General features: G+C 35.7%; 1 protein-coding gene across 3 annotated transcripts in view; it reads right to left on the bottom strand.

The window, feature by feature from the left end:
• The window catches only part of STX18 (syntaxin 18), a 69358-nt gene that overhangs the window by 20958 nt on the left and 29898 nt on the right, over positions 1-18502 (bottom strand). For all 3 annotated transcript variants that reach the window (XM_075499733.1, XM_075499735.1, XM_075499734.1), the window contains 2 exons: positions 12109-12176; positions 34-149 (listed from right to left, as the gene is read on the bottom strand). In XM_075499733.1, coding sequence (XP_075355848.1) covers positions 34-149; positions 12109-12176 — 184 coding nt within the window. The remainder of the gene's footprint in view (positions 1-33; positions 150-12108; positions 12177-18502) is intronic.

Below are 18502 nucleotides of genomic sequence, written 5' to 3'. Positions count from 1 at the left end.
ACCAAACAAACATTTAAGAGTTGCTCAGTTTACCTTCTGTTCTCAGCTGATGAATGGCATCGGCACACGTCCTCATAAATATCTGAGCATCTTGATCTATCTGATCACGCTCTGTATCTGTCATCCTCACATACTCAGACATAATATGGCTGAGAAACAAAATAAACTGTCACTTAAGAAATCCCCAACATAAAATCTACAAGTACACATTTTAGACCTTCTTCCGACTTACCATCTCCACAGAAGCCTTTCTGCAATACTGATTTTCACAGAAAAAGAAGTAAAAAGTACAATAACCATCACTGATAAAAATGCCACTTCTATAAAGCTGAGAGGTTTTATAAAATGTTTTTTGACTGGTAAAAGATATAGAAAAAGCAATATATGCTATAATCTCCTACATAATCAAATACTGAGCAGATAAGGAGAAAATAGAACTAGAAAATATACCATTACCCTCAGTACTTATTCCAAGGAGGCGTATTTCAAGTCTAAAACCACCAAAACAAGTAGGATAAAGGAATAGCTCAAATGCTGAAAGAAGCCAAAAAAATTTGAACTTATTTTACTTAAATGTATGTTTTCATTATCCTAAATACTGAGCTTCATTTTCAAAGTAGCTGTACTATGAAACCTGTGAATTCAAACCATAGTAAAGAATAATATTGGAAAATAATGCACATTTTTAAATATCAAGTCAATTATAAGATTTATTAAAACCTGTTCCTGTTATTTCTATTTTAGATTATATATTATGATTTAATATTTTCTAATAGGATTAATAGATCTTTTTGTTACTAAATTAATAAAAATGGAGGCCTGTCAGTAAAATATTAACACACTATAGATAACCACCAGAAAAGCATAGTGCATAAAGGTATTTAACAGTGTTTCCACAGCCATAGATGAAAGGATGATAAAACTTTGCTACAGCAGCTTATCTTATGTTCATCTTGGGTTTCTGGATGATACAGTCATCACAGCCTATTATATTCGTCTTAAAAAAACGGGAAGAAAAACCTCAACTCATACCCTCATTTAAATTTAATTTTTATTTATATGTGAAAATTTCCCCACTTGTTGAAGGTATGTATAATGCAACTATATTAATGCAGTAATACAAGTAAAAAGAAAGGATCTTCAATATACAAAGCTAGCCTGATACCCTTAGAGATCTCTCACATACTTCACTGCAATAATGCCAATTCTTCCCTGTGTCTGCTGCAATCCCTGCCACGGGAATGCCTACAACCAATTCGCATCACCCCATCTCATCATCTCTCATCACATACAAAACCACCAGCTCCTTCCCACATCTTCAATGTACCGTCATCGTGGGTCTCCCAGACCTCCTCCACAAAGTTTTAAGCTTACTCTAACGTCCCTGAGTATAATACCAAAATATCTTAATTCCCAAATTAATTTCTGCTTACTGGCCAGCTAGTACACAAGCACAGATTAGCCAGCAAACAGTAAGGCAAACTAATTAGAAGTAATATTCTGTATTTTACTTGTTTGTTTCCAACACTGTCATGCATTTGACATCTAAACATCAGGATTTTTTTACCCCCTCTCGTTAAAACTATTCTAAATGTTATAAAATTATTTTTTATAAAACTTATAGAAAACTTAGAGAAAAGCAGCCATATATAGTATTTCCATTTATATTTTACTAGCTGAATTGCTCTCCTTTGGTCAGGACAGATGGGTTTCATATGGGTTTTTCGTGGCAAAATCCCTACCGCAACTGTAATCAGTGGTCTTCTAAGCTGTAACTCTAATTTGCACTTTCTGAGAAAGCCACTTCTGAATGATGAAAGATTTGAAATAGTCTGATTTTAGAGACATCTGATGGAAAGGCTTTCTTTCCACATCCTATTTAAGATGACATATTGATATATAAGCAATATAAGATAACTCATATTGTTGAAGGTATTAGGACAGATGTCTCCCCCACTCCCTTTGCACAGCTTATATAGATGGGGCTTTTTATTACTAGTCTGTGGCATAAGCAAGTTCTCAGCATGTGTAAAGCCAGAAAATCCATTCTTACATCCATCACCGCACAGGCCCAGACAGAAGGGGACCATTAAGATCATTTGGTATGGGATAATGCATAACATCGTTCAGCAATCCACGCCTAGAGAGTTACTTGAGCATGTTAGGGCACACAGATTCAGATGGAAAATGAGGATGGAGTAACAGCTTCATGATGGCCCCTTGATGAAGAAAAAAAAAATCTCCACTATTCTATTTCAGATTACAATAATAAGTTCTGGCTGGTCTGCTACCAAACAGAGTATAAAGTTCTTGTCTTTATACGTCTAGGTTCTTGCACCCTGCCCAGCTTTGTGGTATTTGTAGAGTTCTATGCTTTCAATGCACTTTTTAACACTACAGGGTAAAATAAAGATTACAAAATGCAAACCATAATTTTATTTTAAATCAGACTTAGAAATACATATGAAAAAAACCTGCTTCAGGCATGCTTTATTTTTTACTAACAGTGTAACTAGTAGTAATATAGTGATACACTGAGGATAATTTTAACAGCTTTAACATTGGGAAACAAGTTGTTCGGGTACTTTTCATAGTTGCTAATACAAAAATATGGTAGATCAAATTCTTAAATACGAGTTTCACAGCTTCAAAGGCAGCATAATGCAGCTTAATCCAGTAAAAAATAGAATACTTTTTCTTTTATAACTGCTTATAGCTTACATAGTGTCTGGTACCAGCACTTTTGAACAAGAGCTGGTCAAGGCACTCTGAGGCAAGGATACCTGAAACCCAGCCTCCTTGGGAAGGCAAGAATGGAGTCATACAGTCACATTCCATTATGGCAAAACACATATGGCATCCACTAGTACTAACAGGGTACTGAAGTCCCCATTGCACTCCGCAGTCAATCTGCACATGGAGATTATACTGAAAATCCATCTAATCACCATCCTCTAGCTTTACTGTAAAAAGAACATTTAAAAAGAGCAGGCCAAGGAAAAACAAAAACACAAAACCCAAAAACCCAACTGAACAAAAAAATCCAGCTGTGTCCTGCATGTCAGAGATACAAATACTTGCTCAGAAGTGCAGTGGCAATATCATAGCAATGAGCTGATACATCACTAAAATCAAGGAAGGTCAAACAAACCAGGTTTTTCAGAAGCAATCAGAAGAATTAGCCAAGACACACACTGGCTAATGCATGCAGATAAAGAAGGGAGAAAGGGGGAAAAGAAATTCTTCTAGATTTTTATCCTAATCAACAGGAGAAAGCTTCATGAGAAGCTTGGGCTGGAAGGCAACTTGGGTTACTTGTGATTTTTAAGGTGAGTGAACAGCAAGATAAAGACAGTGGCCATCAAGTAGGCAGACTTCAATAGTCTAGAAAAATTAGTAGGTTAAATTGCATAGAAAAGGGAAACCTAAAAAGGAACAGAAAAGAATTCAGGTGAACTAGTAGTTTTTGTATAGAAATGACATTATGATAATTTGAAATTCTGCAAGGAATACCAGTGATAACAAGAGATTACTCTGCAAATATTACTAAGAGAAACACCTAAAATAGGAAATTCATCAAATGAAAGGATGTATCCTCACTGCCAAGAATTAGGGGAGAATGAGTGAGTGCTAGGTCAATGAAAAGATGAAGTATAGCAACTATCTTTAAAAAACAGGGTTAAGGAAAAAAAAAGGAGAGTACTTATAGACCACTCAGCCTAGGAAAATATAGGAACAAATAATGGAACGCTTTTTAAGTGCTCAGGAAAGAACAAAAATATAACCAGTAGCCAAGATGTATCAAGAATAAGTCACATGCTGTGTAATTTACTTCTGGGATGCAGTAACAGGTCTTATGGATGGATGAAAAGCAATCATTGCTATATATCTTCTCTTTAGTGTGGCTTTTGTTACCATCTCACATGACATTCTCATAAGCTACCAGCTAATAAATGAGTTAGAAGAAACAAGCACCATATGGATGTGAAAGTGGTTGAAAAGCTGAATTTGGAGTAGTTATATAGCAAAACAGAAGGACGCACCGAATTGTGTTCCACAGGGGTTTGTCCTGAATCTGATGCTATTTAATACTTTCATTAACAACTCAGACAGTAGAATGGAGTATACTCTTATTAAATTTGCAGAGGCATAAAGCTAAGTGAATTAAAACTGTATCAAGAGAACAAGACTTCAATTTAAAACAATACCGCCAGCTTGGAGAAATGACGTGAAGAATTTGAGTAAGGAGTGGTCAGAGTTTTTTTATTGCAGCAGGAACAATTATCTGAACCCACAGAGAACGGGGAACAACTGATTAGGGAACAGTTCTTCAGAAAGTAATCTGGGATCATATTGGATCATAGACTGAACGTAACAACATGTTGTTGCATAAAAAGTCATTATTACAATCGGATGCATAAATGCAGTATAATCCATTACGAATGAAAGTTAATCTTTCTGCTATCGTTAGCTTCGGGCAAGGCCTCAGATGGAGTTTTGTTTCATTTCAGCACCTCCCTGCAACACCAACTGGGACAGTGTCCAAAGGAGAGGAAACAGTATGATCAAAGGTCGAAGAGAACATGTATGAAAAACCAAATATACCGTAATTGTTGATTCTAAAAGAGACTGAGGAGAAAACAAAATAAGTTAGTGTAAAAAAAAAAAAAAAAATTCTAGTAGCATGGAAAAGGAAGCAGGAAAAAGCAGAGGGAGGATATGGAATCTCCACTGAAAAATATTTAAAAGCAAGAAAAACACAGTGCTAGAATGACCTAGTCATTCTCTTTTTGAATGTGTCAGCCATGCTCCTTCCAGCCTATCATTTCTATGATCCTATTTTGCTGGCAAAGCACAAGGAACCAGAGCTGATGGAGGCATTACACCAGCTTTTGGAATTAGTAACTCTTTCTGCTAGTGCAGAAAATATTTTCTGCTTACTGATTCAATAAAGACACCAAATCAAGCAGAAAAACTTGATTTTCCTCCAACAACATATTACAAAAGAGAGAGAAGCAATAAGCTGAAATAAACCAGTTCTAAAATACTGATATGTACTGTTTTAGCAGATACGCACAATTTACCACCTGCAGATATTGCCTTACAAATATATACATAAATGCTCTCACACACACACACGTAAGTGTGTAGGTATATGCACGTATGTACATGCATGTATAACCTTAGTTGTAAATACAGCAGACATTTTTAAACTTCTTCTCTTCGGGGACCTAGTATGTTTTAAATTATTTTATTTCTTATTTAACTATAACTTATATAAATGTTATATAATGTATACATATAATTTATATATCATATGTGTAACATATATGTTACATAATTTATAACTTATTTAACTACTAGATTTAAACATTATTTATTATGTTTTGTGATCTATTATATTTTAATTTACTGCCTTTTTCCATCCAAATGCTGTCTGACATAAATCCAAGGTGAAAACTTGTCTACTCAAATGACAAAACATTCCACAAGATATTTAAAACTTTTTTTTTTTTAAGTCTGTGAGGAAGCTTCAGCGACTAGAACAGGAAGTAGAGACATACCTGAATTAGTATTTTCAGTTTTGTAAAATATTGCTGAGAAATTCCAGAATGCTGCTATGAAGAATTACTATTTCTAAAATGCGATATATGAACTTAGTACAATCAAAAAAGAGAAATAATTTGAAAATAATTCCCTGGAGAACAGGAAAATACTATATACCCCTCCATGAAGAAAGTCCTTACAGATCATCTACATGTTTTACTATCTTAGTATAACAAAGCCTTGCTTCTTGTAAAAATGCAATTAAGTCAAGACAAGAAAGCAGTCTGGCATTGTAGGGGAGCCAGTAAGACACTAGTTTTAGAGTCCTTTAATGCCTAGTTCTTTTCTTTTATTGGTTAAGCCAAGGGAACACTCTCCACAAAACACAGGGTAAGCATTCAACAATTTTCTATTAGGTGGCAAACATGTAACTGATTTATTGCCTTTTTTTTTTTTTTAAGCTTTACTAGGTAGATAAATGCTACGGCAAGTGCCATAATTACTGGGCACCAACATTATTTTTTAAGACAGAAAGATAATTTGTTAAGAATTTTTTCAAACTACATTATTTGCAATAAACAACATATGAAATGTTCAAACACTTAACTGTACAGAAGGACCACAGAAGCATGTAATGAAGACACATCAGAAGCCACCCATCCAGCCTTTCCTATAGATCCCATGGAAAAAGCCTCATTTCTACTCAGAACCAACATATGCTACACTGATGAACTACCTAAGTATCTCTACAGTTGCAAAAGACAATAAAGTAGATGTCTAATAATCCCAGATGGAAAGCTCCTCTCTCAAAGTTTTTCCTTTTTATGTATGAGGTGTTCTGTGGTCAAAATCTAGAATATTTTCAATTCCTTTCCAATGTCTGATTAAAACAGTAGGAATAACTACTGGTCTTTAAACTGTCTAAACCTTGAAAGATCCTTCAGAGAAACTGGAGGCTGTGGAGGAATCCCAAGAGGATCATTTCAAATTCCCAAGTGTTAGGGCACTACAGCTAGTTCCTCGAACTATATTTAACACAAACGTACAAACTGTCTCGGTGGTTCAATGATCAAAAACATGAAGAAGCCAATGATGAAAAGCAAAGGCACAAGCTGTTCACAGACGAAACATTAGACAATTTACCAAAGACTGAAGATAGGATCTCACACAGCACAGTGTAGAAAGCAATGCAGGAATGCATAATAGCAAATGGACTGAGAGGAAGAACGTACACCAGTCATACACTAAAAATGGGAAGGTAAGTAACAATCCTCATCTGAAAGGAATGATCACAGTTTGCTTAATAAGCAAAAATAAAAAAGCACCCACATCTTGTTAACATCTTCAGGAACCAAGAGTCCCTGCCTTTTCCTTTCCAGGAAGGATGATCAACTTGTTCTGTTGGAAACAGTTTATGACCAAAGGGAGACGAAAGAAATAGCTGCCTACCCTTACAGCTAATTCTCTACAGAACTGAAAAAAGGAAAGGTACTATTCATTTTTCTGTTATGGCATCATAAATGAGAAATTATTCCACTAAAGTCAATAAAGTCTCATCAGCATATCACTTACAAGATAAGAATACGAATCTGATACTCAGACTTCTATAGAGTCAGGAAGGGGCTTTTTTTTTTTTTTTTTTTTTTTTAAGGTACTGTTCATCACTAACTCACTAAAGATACGCATAATGCAACATTGCTGAGAAAGTCCTTAAAGATCACAATTTAGCAGGGATAATTTTCTGATATATAAATGTCTTGTGTTTACCCTATTTACTCATCGATTGAAAATTACTTTTGTGACTATCAAGTAAACTTTAAAAAAAAGTTAATCAGTTCTGTTTTAAGGAAAGTCCTTGGCTATTTTTCTTATACATTGCCTCAAGGACTACACCCCATATGCTCTTTCTAAACACTGCTCTGAAGCTTAATTAGCCTACTTGAAAAAGCTGGTGAGGAAGTCCTTGAGATAAACCATAAACCAGATACGAACAAATAGCCAAATACTGTTTACCATTGCTGTTTTTAAGTATTGTCAGAGCATTTTCCAACAGAAACTAATTAATTTTCAAATACTCTGAGATGTCCTAAAGCATTTCTTGATTGTTGAGTTTCACTTCTTTCCAAAGATTCTTGGAAAGAGACTGCAGTTAACAACATCACAAGTGACAGCGCAGAGACAGCTACTATTAGCAGGAACAGTGATGATGCAATGTCCCATGATTTAGCTACACATTTCTTATAAAATACCCTGCCACTGAATGTGTCCACTGATCATGAGTATGATACCCAAAGGGCTTTGTTAGGTTTGAAATGTGTGTATCAAGCCAGCAAGAAAATAATTAAAATTACTTCAGTTATTTTTCTTTAAGACAAGGCTCTAATGTTAAATAAAAGCAATGGATGGTACATACAGTTATTGGTCCGTCCCTTAGTAGGTGTAACCAATAATAATGAGTCACTCATACTCTTTGCTACTCATTGAGTGTTTTAATTACTCTTTTTTCTCCTTAAAACGTGTGTTGTAGAGAAAGCCCAAGTTTTCACTATTATTGCCACAGATTTTAAGATTAATACAACCCTCAATTTTTAATCCAAATGACAAGAAATAACCATACATTTGGAGAGAAGTTTGAAGGAGAAGCTTCTATATGAGTCCCTCTGTAAATCAGAGTTTTCTAACAGGCCAGTTTCAAGTTTCTTTCCATTATCACTCATGCTGTCAGTGGAAGATGATACCACATCTCTGGTACCGCTAAAGCTCTCAGAAGTTCTATCCAGAGGAGGGAATCACAGTAGACAGGATAAAACAGGCAAGATGACAAAACAGAAAAGTTCCTTATCACAGAAAGCTGAAAACCAAGGTGTAAGAGAAAGCAAATGAATCCTGATAAACAGGAGAGGATAAAGATGAAATTGCTTGTAAGTCAGTAAGCTTAGATCACTGCATCACCAGTTTAATGTGTTTTGCCATTCACGTATTTTATAGCTAACAGTCAAATAAAGAAGAAAGAAGGTGAATAAGCAATTAGTAATTCTTGAGCTTTCTGGACTCAATTTAGGTATTTCAGTTAATATTTGAAGTTTGGTAAAATGGGTCAGGGCCTTAGTTTCAATTAACCTGTTTTCCAGTTGTCTTTTGCATTGTTAAAAATCTTCCTCTAAAAATGAATTAAAGACATCCCCTCTAGCAGGATATTTTATGTATGCCAAAAATAAAAACTATTAATAAAGAATTTATAGTCTGCAAAAGTAAGGTCAAAGAAGCAATCAAGGACCTGGACGTAACACATCATGAAGAAGTTTTACAAGGCATACAAGAATTCAACTTGGTAACTCAAAAGCTGAATTTCACCAACACATCATGCCATCATTGAAAAAACAAACAGCAGAATTGACAAAATACAGAGTAGTCAAATTTCATTAACAAAATTAAACCTCCTATATAAATTCCAGGACAGCCTTTTAGTATTAAATTGTTTAAAAATTTTCCCTAAAGCTTAAGTATTGAAAAGTTATTAAAATTGCTGTCTTGAATGAGTGAGGCATTTGCTAAGACTGTGAGACTGACAGCATGGATGCTATGATCCTCTTTGCATCCACAAAGTAGAACAGCATAAGCAATGTAGTATGGAATTTGACAGCACTATCTATTTTAAGTTTGACCATTAAGGACAGGATCAACTGCAATCACAGATGAGATCTGGAGGAAATGACACTTCTTTTTTTCCTCTCCTTAGTTAATACCTGAGGTGTGTGGGTGGGTGAAAAATCACTGAGAATTACCATAACTGGTTAAAAGAGAGTTTACAAAAAGAACATTAAAAAACTTTTAGGAACCAAAATAGCTTGGACAAATTTTTACTCCTCTTATCACTTTAATTTTATGCACAATACTGTTAATAAAATACAAATAGTACCCAAAATTTAACCGCTACTGACTGTTTGCTCTTACTGCAATTATTTGCAGTTTCTCAGCTTATGCATTCACATGAAGTTTTCGTATAGTAAAAATAGTTATTTCAGTATTAAATTGGTAGCTCCACCTAGTGTTGTTCATGACCTACTCCAACAGGAATTGAAAAGCGGAGAGCTAGTCAGAACATGTAGCTGTACATTACTTCTGCTTGCTGCTTGGAAAAGCAGTTCCTCATACACCTTGCACACAGAATTGACACCCACACCCCTGGGCTTCATTTTCACCAGCACTGACTCCAAATAGCTCTCATGGCCTTACACTTATGAAACAAGCCAAAATCTTCTCTTTTTTTTTGTTTCATATTTGAAACAACAAAATACTGCTTTTAAAATCCCAGGGAGATAAAAAAAAGTGCCAGAAATCTTCCGACAACTTACTTAGAGACACATTTTGATACCATTCTGATTGTATAGTATTGCTATTACTGTGACAGACCCTTTCAGGCCTGGAAGCTGTTTTCTCAGAAAGACTGTTCTTCCAGTATGGACCAAGCCTAAGGAATAGCAGACGGCTCATCTGCTCCTATTGCCTTCTCCCGGGGAATGGATATCTGTCTGGATAACGCTCCTGTTTGGTACCTGTGAAGCCTTCTGGAGAAAGGTATTACATTGACTTGGGACTCAGTGTCTTCAACTCAAGATTACTTTAGACTGCATTTTCTCTACTTTGATTGCAGCAACAGCTTAGCTTTAGTCAGGGTTGTGGCAGAATCAGAATGCAGACCGGGCTGACTCACCCCACGCAACACTGCATGACTCACTCATGCAAAGTTATGTTGAGGGACTGGAGAAATACAACACAGGAAACTGTGACGTTTCAGAAGATGCTTTAAAAGGGAAAGCTTACCTACACTGTTTCATTTGGATATATGTCTCCACTCCTCCCCGCCCCCCCACCCCACCCCCCCAAAAAAAACCCCAAGTGAGTTGTGTGCTTCTTGGATGACTGTGAAAAAAAACCATCTAGTTGTTTTAAGTGATATTACACACACCCTTCCCCCCCGCCCCCCAAGAAGGGCATTGCCACAATGATCCACCTTTGCCACCTGAAGAACAACTTGCTGACGTTCTCTTTAAAGTGGAAACTTCACTTGGTAGAAATTCATTGGCTTCTTTACAAAGAGTACATCCCAGTTCTTTAAAACATCCCAACTGGGATGCATTCTGTACTGCACACACTGTACATTCTTCCAATTTTACATCTGGTTGGAATTTTAAAAGTTTTGGTTTTGAACCACAAATCTCAAAATAAAATGGTGTCGCAGAACCCTGGAGAACACCTCTTTCCCTATGCATAACCAGGGTGGCAGATCAACCCGCTTTAAATGACAGTGTGACGAAGGCCAGGCAGTTTCAGCGAGTCTTATTCCCCACACAAATGTATTTCCCCAGAAGACAGCATTCACTGTGTGTTATGTTGCCCTGTTCATTTTTTATCTTAGACATACCTGTAGACTGAGAAGGAAGGAAAGGAATGATTAATTAGATGTTGTGGGGTCTGCACTGTGAAGACACACAGAGTATATCTACTTTTTTCAAATAAATATTTATAGCACTCATAAGTGTGTCACAAACCCACTTCTACAATATGAAATAAAATAAGCTGGTGACTAGTTCAACTGGAACAGTTAAACTTCTATTTACAACCGCAGAGTTAGTTAAGTGGAGACACCTATGAAGCATTTTCCATTTCTGCAGTGAAATATTGTGCAACCTTTAATATGACTACTAAGTTTGCACATAACAAGAGTTTCATTAAAAAGCAAGTTTTCCATGTCTCACATGATATGATTATTTGTACTCAGTTCACCAAAAATACAAGTTGCAGTAACATTTAGATCTTAGGATAACTTGATTTAGTAATTCATTAAGAATGTTAAATCGGTAGATCACAAGACACTCTTATTTCTTCTTACTAACACCAACCTGTAAACTTGTTTTTTCATCTTCTAAAAATCCCACTACTAAAGCTATCAGCAAGTAAGCAGATACAGCAGTTCTGAATGTTTCCTAACGGCTGAAGAGAATCAAAACTTTCTCCACGTGATGACTACCAGAACTGAAGCTTACGGTTTTTGTCACAGAAAAGCAAATCCTGTGCTGCTGTCTTCTCAAGAGTGTCCGTCATCTGGAACTCACATTTCAGAGTCTGAAGTCTGAAGGGTTCGCACCATTCTCCTCCAGGACCTGCTAATGCTACTGACTGTATACTTAGTGATAACAGGTAGGTTTAGTGTCACAGAGTGAAAGGGAAAACCTGGATCACTGAATCCAGTATTCTGCTGTCTCAGGAACCACTTCAGAGACCTGCTCTGCAGTTCCTTAAAAGGTGTTGGACTTGGACTGCCAGGTTGTTTTGTTTCAGAACTCACTCCTAAGAGCCAGAAATCTTCAAATTCTGAGTCTCATTTTATTTAGGACCATTTTCTTCTTGCGACAGCAGCATTCTTCATCTTAAGTAGCTTACAGCAAGCCAATTAATAAGCAATCTGTGTTTTGTTTTTAGTCATTATGACTATAGATTTTTAAGCAGTTCACTTTATAAATCTGGAAATAAATCTATTTAAACACAATGCACGCTTACCTGTAAGCATTAATGTAATCCTTTCTGTGTTGCAGAAGAAAATCTTTCAGCTTTCCAATATGAGAAATCTAAATTAATAGAAATCATAATTAAAGTTCAGTCATGAATTTGTAAAATTATTTATTCTGTAATTAAACAGAATCATAAAATTTACTCTTTTACAGTAGAATTTCCACATTTTGCAAGCCGTCAATACATAAAAATAATCTAAGAAAGATCTGTTGTATGAAAGTACAACTCAAAAGTAGTCAAAATACGTCTTCTATTCAAAAAACATAAACAAAACACTACTAAACACTAAATATAACTACAATATTAAACATTAAAAATATTAAGCATGACAATAACAACACAAAACATTATCTAAACTAGCAATCCAGAACCTAATGTACATTTTAGAAAATAAACTCATTTTAGAAGATCACGCAAGAAAGTTTTAAACATTTTGCTGATGAGACATGATATAAATGTTCAAGTTCAGTTATTAGAATTTGTAGAGCAAGGTGCTGTCCCTCTTCTGTCTATTTTTGCCCTAATAGAGTGACCAGTTTGTGCCCAAACTAAAGCAGTATCTCTATCATCTGATAATCATTGCTAAGTTTTACCATAGCACACATCCCTATCAAATTTCTGCTTCTGGATTTCCACTTCACTGTGGATACATTTTGCTATAAATCCACTTGATTTTCTTTATTAAAAGTTTTTACAAAGATCCTTTGAAAAGATGAAAAATCTCCAAAAAATCTGAAAGAACTTTTGCAAACTTTAGTCCGATTTAAAAGATTTGGTGTAGCATAAGATGCTGCTTATCTTAGAGAATGGAGGAACTACAGAAATCAAGTTTAGTTGGCCACAGAAATGAGATGACTACCAATATGACTTCCTTGGCAGGTCTTGAAGGACACGTGATGGGGAGGAGGAAGAGGGGGGAGAATTATGTACATTAGTGGTATGTATTTGAGGGGGAGGCAGGGGGAACCTTTCCAAAGCATATTCTCAAATATTCATTAATAATTCAGTGTAAAAAAGCATGCAAGGAATTTTACAAAACAATAATTGTTTTAGTTTACAAATACAATAAATGTGGTTTACTCCATGTATCTGGGAAAAAAGCATCAGAAGCTGTTCAAGTCTTAAAATCCTATTTTCATGCAAATGTTCCCTGTAATTAAACAAACAAAAAAACCACAGAGAAAGAACACAGAATAGTTTGGATAAATAGAAGATTAATTCCTGCAGTTATTTTTTTCAAAAGACCAGCAGCTCTTTGAAAAAAGTATAAGGAAAAAAAATGTACTTTGTAAGACCGCAGTGATTTGTACAACTAAAAATAAGTGTTTCCTTGTGCAAATAAATACGCATACACTTCCCTATTATTATTTGCTGTTTCATTTTTACTACAACTCATCATACTGGATAAGAATTTTCCCAGTTTTCATGTTTAAAGTTTGCCATGTGATTAACAGGATGGGAAATTTCATCCCATTCATAGCAAAATGAGTTCTGTTAGTACCTCCAGTAGATCTGAAGTTTCCTAAAGTCTTAGCACCATCATAAGCAATAAGAAGGGAAATACTGAAATCACTACAAAATCAATGAGGCACAAAGAATAAGCTAAACCATTCTACAGATGTTCCTTCTCATTGCCACTGGAACTTATTTTTTGTATACTAATCTCCTTCTCAGCTCAGACTTGGTATGTCATGAAATTTGCTGAATAGGTAAATTAAGCTTGTCTATGAAAGCAAAACATTTAAAACAGTCATACAGTGCTTCAATAGAACAATAATACTTAATAGGCAGAAAGAAAGTACTACAGAGGACAAAGAGCAGAAATGTAAAATAAGAAACACATTTCAAAACATTTACATTAATATGTGAACAAACCCTAAACTAGAAAAGAGATTAGCAAAACTTTTTAAGTAATAAATCTTAATATTACTGCAATAGCTACAATTTAGGAGTGATTAACAAGCAGAAAGAATCAGAATGACAAGCAAGAACACTGTCTTACAGTAATTAATTCATCTAGTCACAAAGAGCATTCTATTTAGGCTAAAATTGTCATAGTGTGTTTGAATTGCACTGACCCCACTTTGCCTCTCCTTCATTTGTAAAGCTATTTTCATGAATTTAGAATGACACCATTATGCCCATACTCGCATCAAGCTCTTAGTTCCCAAGATTTGCATCAGAAGTGAGACTTCTTGTTCTACTTTCCCTCAAATTCTAACAGCATCTTCTGCGATCCTGCACTGCTGCTATTTCTCTTTTGCCTTTTCTTACCGTGTACTGCTGGCATAGTTTTGGATTCAATTTGTCATTGCCATATCAACAAAATTAAACAATTTTTACAAAAAAGAAGGTCTCGCTAGAATAATAGGGAACGTGAATTTAAAAATAAAAAAAATTTTTTTTTTTTGGTGCAATGCTTAATCTTCTGCAGACATAAAATATCCCTGATTATACAAATATAAATCTTGAAGATATCTCCAGTGTCATCAACCTGCAATTATTCTGGCGTTATCAGAGGCACACCATACACTCTTTACAAAGTTATCAAGCTCCAGCCTAAAGGTAATAAAGAGTCTCCCTATTCCAACTGAATGGCTTTATTAGAATTGTACTGCTCTTCTTATTCATAAGAACCATCAAATCTCCAGGTTTACTGATTACCAACTTCTATCCATCTGTTCTTGCTTCAAAGCAGTCCTTTCCCTCAAAAGCTCTGCTTCCCTGCATGTGTCTGAGTTTATCGTCAATAATCCTATCTCCCTCTAACTTCTGTAGCCCCAGACAAACGACCCCAAGCTTTTAGTTCCGTCTCATAAGACAGTTCTGAATTTGCCTAACCCATAACTTCCCTTTGCATTTGCTCCAGTTTGTATCCATCCTTCTGCAATGCAGATGGCTAAAAGGGCATTCACTGGTGTTAGTTACTTTGTAACTCAGCTGGAAGTATCTTTTCTTCCACCATTTTCATTGACTAGTTTCGATCTTATTCTTTGTTGTTTCGTTAGCTAAATACATATTCTACTGCTGAATGAATTTCTTCTCCCCACAACTCCAGACGCCACAGTCATTCACCACTTGCTGTAACGTATCATGCTCCTCCCTTCCTCTCAGCATTCCCTCATCAGTGAATTTTACCCATCCATCTTACTCTGGGATTGATTTTAAAACTCATCTTGTTTAGTACTGTTCTTATTTTGGGGAATGCAAAAAGTAATTCCACTGTTAACCTCCCTACCTCTCTTCAGCCCAACACTTCTTCCAACACAGAAGCATTGCTTCTGCTTATTCATCTTATTGAGTTAATATTTTCTCTGCTAATCTCCTCTAGACTTCCCATTAGCACTTTATCAGGCACTTTACTATCAGACACCAGGTCATCTTAACGAAGGAAAAGCAGATTTTCTTGAAGCATCAAGTTGGCTGGACACATCCTGGTTTTAGGAAGACGGGAAATTATACTGCATTGTATCTTGTTTCTATTTATCTTTTTCCCCTTAAAATCTTTTCTGAATCCTGGACCACTTCTGGGTCAGGCCCTGCTGATGCCATTATCAGTTTGCCTCTGCTGACTTAATTATAGGCATTACATTTGCTTCCCTCTGACCAAATGGTACCATCTTCAATTCAAGGTATTTTCATTAAAAATAGCTGCCTTCAGAACTTGGGATTTCTCAAATCCACTGTGTCTGAACTCAACCCAGAGATTATCTGATAACCACAATTTGACTGCATTAAAATTGTGAGATTTTGTACAAATTTCCAATTCCGTGCTCTGTTTCCCAGTGCATATCTTAGTTTTACCCTGCTGGTCCACGGCTTTTTCGTTATTAATTTAGACTGGAGACCATGCCTAAACTATTCTTAATCTATACTCCAGCTGCATGACAAATCCACTTCTTTGCTAATTCTCTTTTTATTTACATAGCTAAAGAATATTTTAACTTTGGGGGGTTTTAATACCATTAGTTAATTCATTGTGAATTTTGCCAAACCTGACTTTATCTCTACAAAGTCTTCCCTTCTGCAACAGTTTTCTTGGCCAGTCACTGTCTGTCTCTCCCTCTGCTTTTTACTGCCTCTGGGCTAATTTTTTGTATCTTCTCTAATCTTTTGAGTAGACCTAGAACAATTTTAAATCCCACTTGCATTTCAGCATATCAATTTTTTCCACTCCATTTACGCATCCATCATAACTACAACTTCCCATTTGCTGTATATGCCCGTTTTCAAAACAATTATACCAACAGTTAACACAGCCATCAAAAGGATAGATGAAAGCAATTTGAAGATGAAGCACAAACGCATCTGAGTATTGGCCTCTTGTCATGGTTCCCATTCTCTGCCTCTGGAAATGGGCTTTCTTCTTCTCTGAAAGTCTGGAGCAGAGAAATAAGCCTCTCCTTCAACCCTGAAATAATGAAATTATTTCCTTTTTTTCCCCTGAAGGGATAGGAGGACTTAGAGAAATGCCCTTCATAGTTGCAGCACTGTTGCACTACATTAAGATGAAACTTACCTTATGGGGAAGAACACTACTGAATTTCCAGATATAACTGACATTTTTATGAGAATCATGGGAAAAAAATACCTTTCCTCCCAGTTACAGTTGTAACTCCAGATCAGTTACATCGTTATACTAACAGCATGTTCTCAAGCTTCTGTCCACTATCAGAATACGAAGGGTTATGTTCTTTCTGACAACAAAGACCGCTTACGAAACTCCAGGCTCTCCCTCCTCTCTTCCCATTCCCACTGGCACTCCCTTGAGGGTCAATACCACACACCAAAACACTGAAATTACTTTTTAAAAAATTACTCTTCTGGAAATGGGGGTTAATAATGTTTAAGACCAAATATAAAGAATTGGTTTCTTTCATTTCAGCTTCACAAATACCTGTATCAGCACAAGGGAAAGCAGAAGCTGGATAGCACCAGTAGGGAACTTCCTAAAAGACGCATCTGCCATGAAAGGAGGTATATTTAGTTACAACTTAAGAAACTTGAAATGACAAGCTCCTAAGCTCAGGTACCAAAGCTGGAAACTCCAGGCATTATTTAAAAACTCTCAAGTGTAGTTCTGATCATAATAAAACAATTGATTCTCTACAGTGAAGCAGCAGTAGTTTTCCACTGGGTGGCAACAAAAGTGTCAGCATCACGCAAGTAAAATCCACTCTATAAATTCACATTAAAGCCTCTACTGTAACTTGTTTTAAGTTATTTCAGGTTCCAGCTTGCACTTCAAAAAGTTTATCTTCATTGTAAACTACTTCTTTAACACACATATCTGTGTTTTGTTGCCACTGTAGATTTTTTTAAACAGGTCTTATTAAAACATAAAAGCAAATATTGCCTATAATGCGGGTCCAAAACAAAAGGAAGCTGTGAATGGCTGCCATCTGCTACCACAGGTGGCATGCACAGCTCTATTTATACTTGGGGCCTTCGCTAGAAATGGTAGATGTTTGTCTATTTAGAGATTTTTCTTATGATTTTAAAGCAGGCTATATTTTTAAACAAGAAGAGAAACAGGAAAGCATTCCCTCCAAAGCAGCATCTTCAAAAGATGCATATACTTTAGAACAAAGATGCTGACTATGCTTCCTTCAGTATCTTAGCAATACATACAACATTTCTTTCCACTCCCAACAAAGAATTGATCACTCATGAAACAGTAGGTTCCAATTTGCATACGTTTAACCCAATGCAAGAAGCAGCAGCATTGTTTACGATTAAAATGATTGGAGTAGGTTCCCGTGACATATTGTAGGGAGAATTCGACTGCACTGAATAGTCATTTTCATTGAACAAACATAGCATTTTATCAAGTTTACTCTTCCATCAGAACAATAAGCAACTATTTACTACCCTATAAAATTGACTGTTACACTTCACACTATACTGCCATTCTGAATTTTTAAAAGATGTACTTTGTTAAAGAAAACTTTAAAAGTACTTAAAACCAAATCATAATAGAAAGGCTCTTACAAGTCATATGAGACACAGCATTTACTGTTGATTCAGCAGCATTGACAAGCACTGCTGATGGAAGTGTCTTATTAACCATAAAAATTAAAAAAAAAAAAGTTTACATTTAATTTTTCAATATGTCCAAAAAGCCTGATCTTCAGATGTCTTACCTAAATAGATTCCATCTACAGATTCATGAAAAAGTGAATACATTCTACAATGCCTTCTGCAAAGAGCAGAAAAATTAAAAATTGTTATAATATTAATAGGCATCTATCATGTTTTCAATTCCAAACATACAGTCAACCCAAACATATCCACTGCCTACTTCAGAAGAAATTAAGAATTTCAATAAGACATTAGGTGATGTACAGGGACTGCATGTTTCCGACCAAAAAAAGTACAGTCT

The sequence above is a fragment of the Mycteria americana genome, chromosome 4 (genome assembly GCF_035582795.1).
Source record: "Mycteria americana isolate JAX WOST 10 ecotype Jacksonville Zoo and Gardens chromosome 4, USCA_MyAme_1.0, whole genome shotgun sequence".
Classification (NCBI taxonomy): Eukaryota; Metazoa; Chordata; class Aves; order Ciconiiformes; family Ciconiidae; genus Mycteria; species Mycteria americana.
Note: the sequence above shows the minus strand (reverse complement) of the source record. Positions and strands in the feature narration are given on the sequence as shown.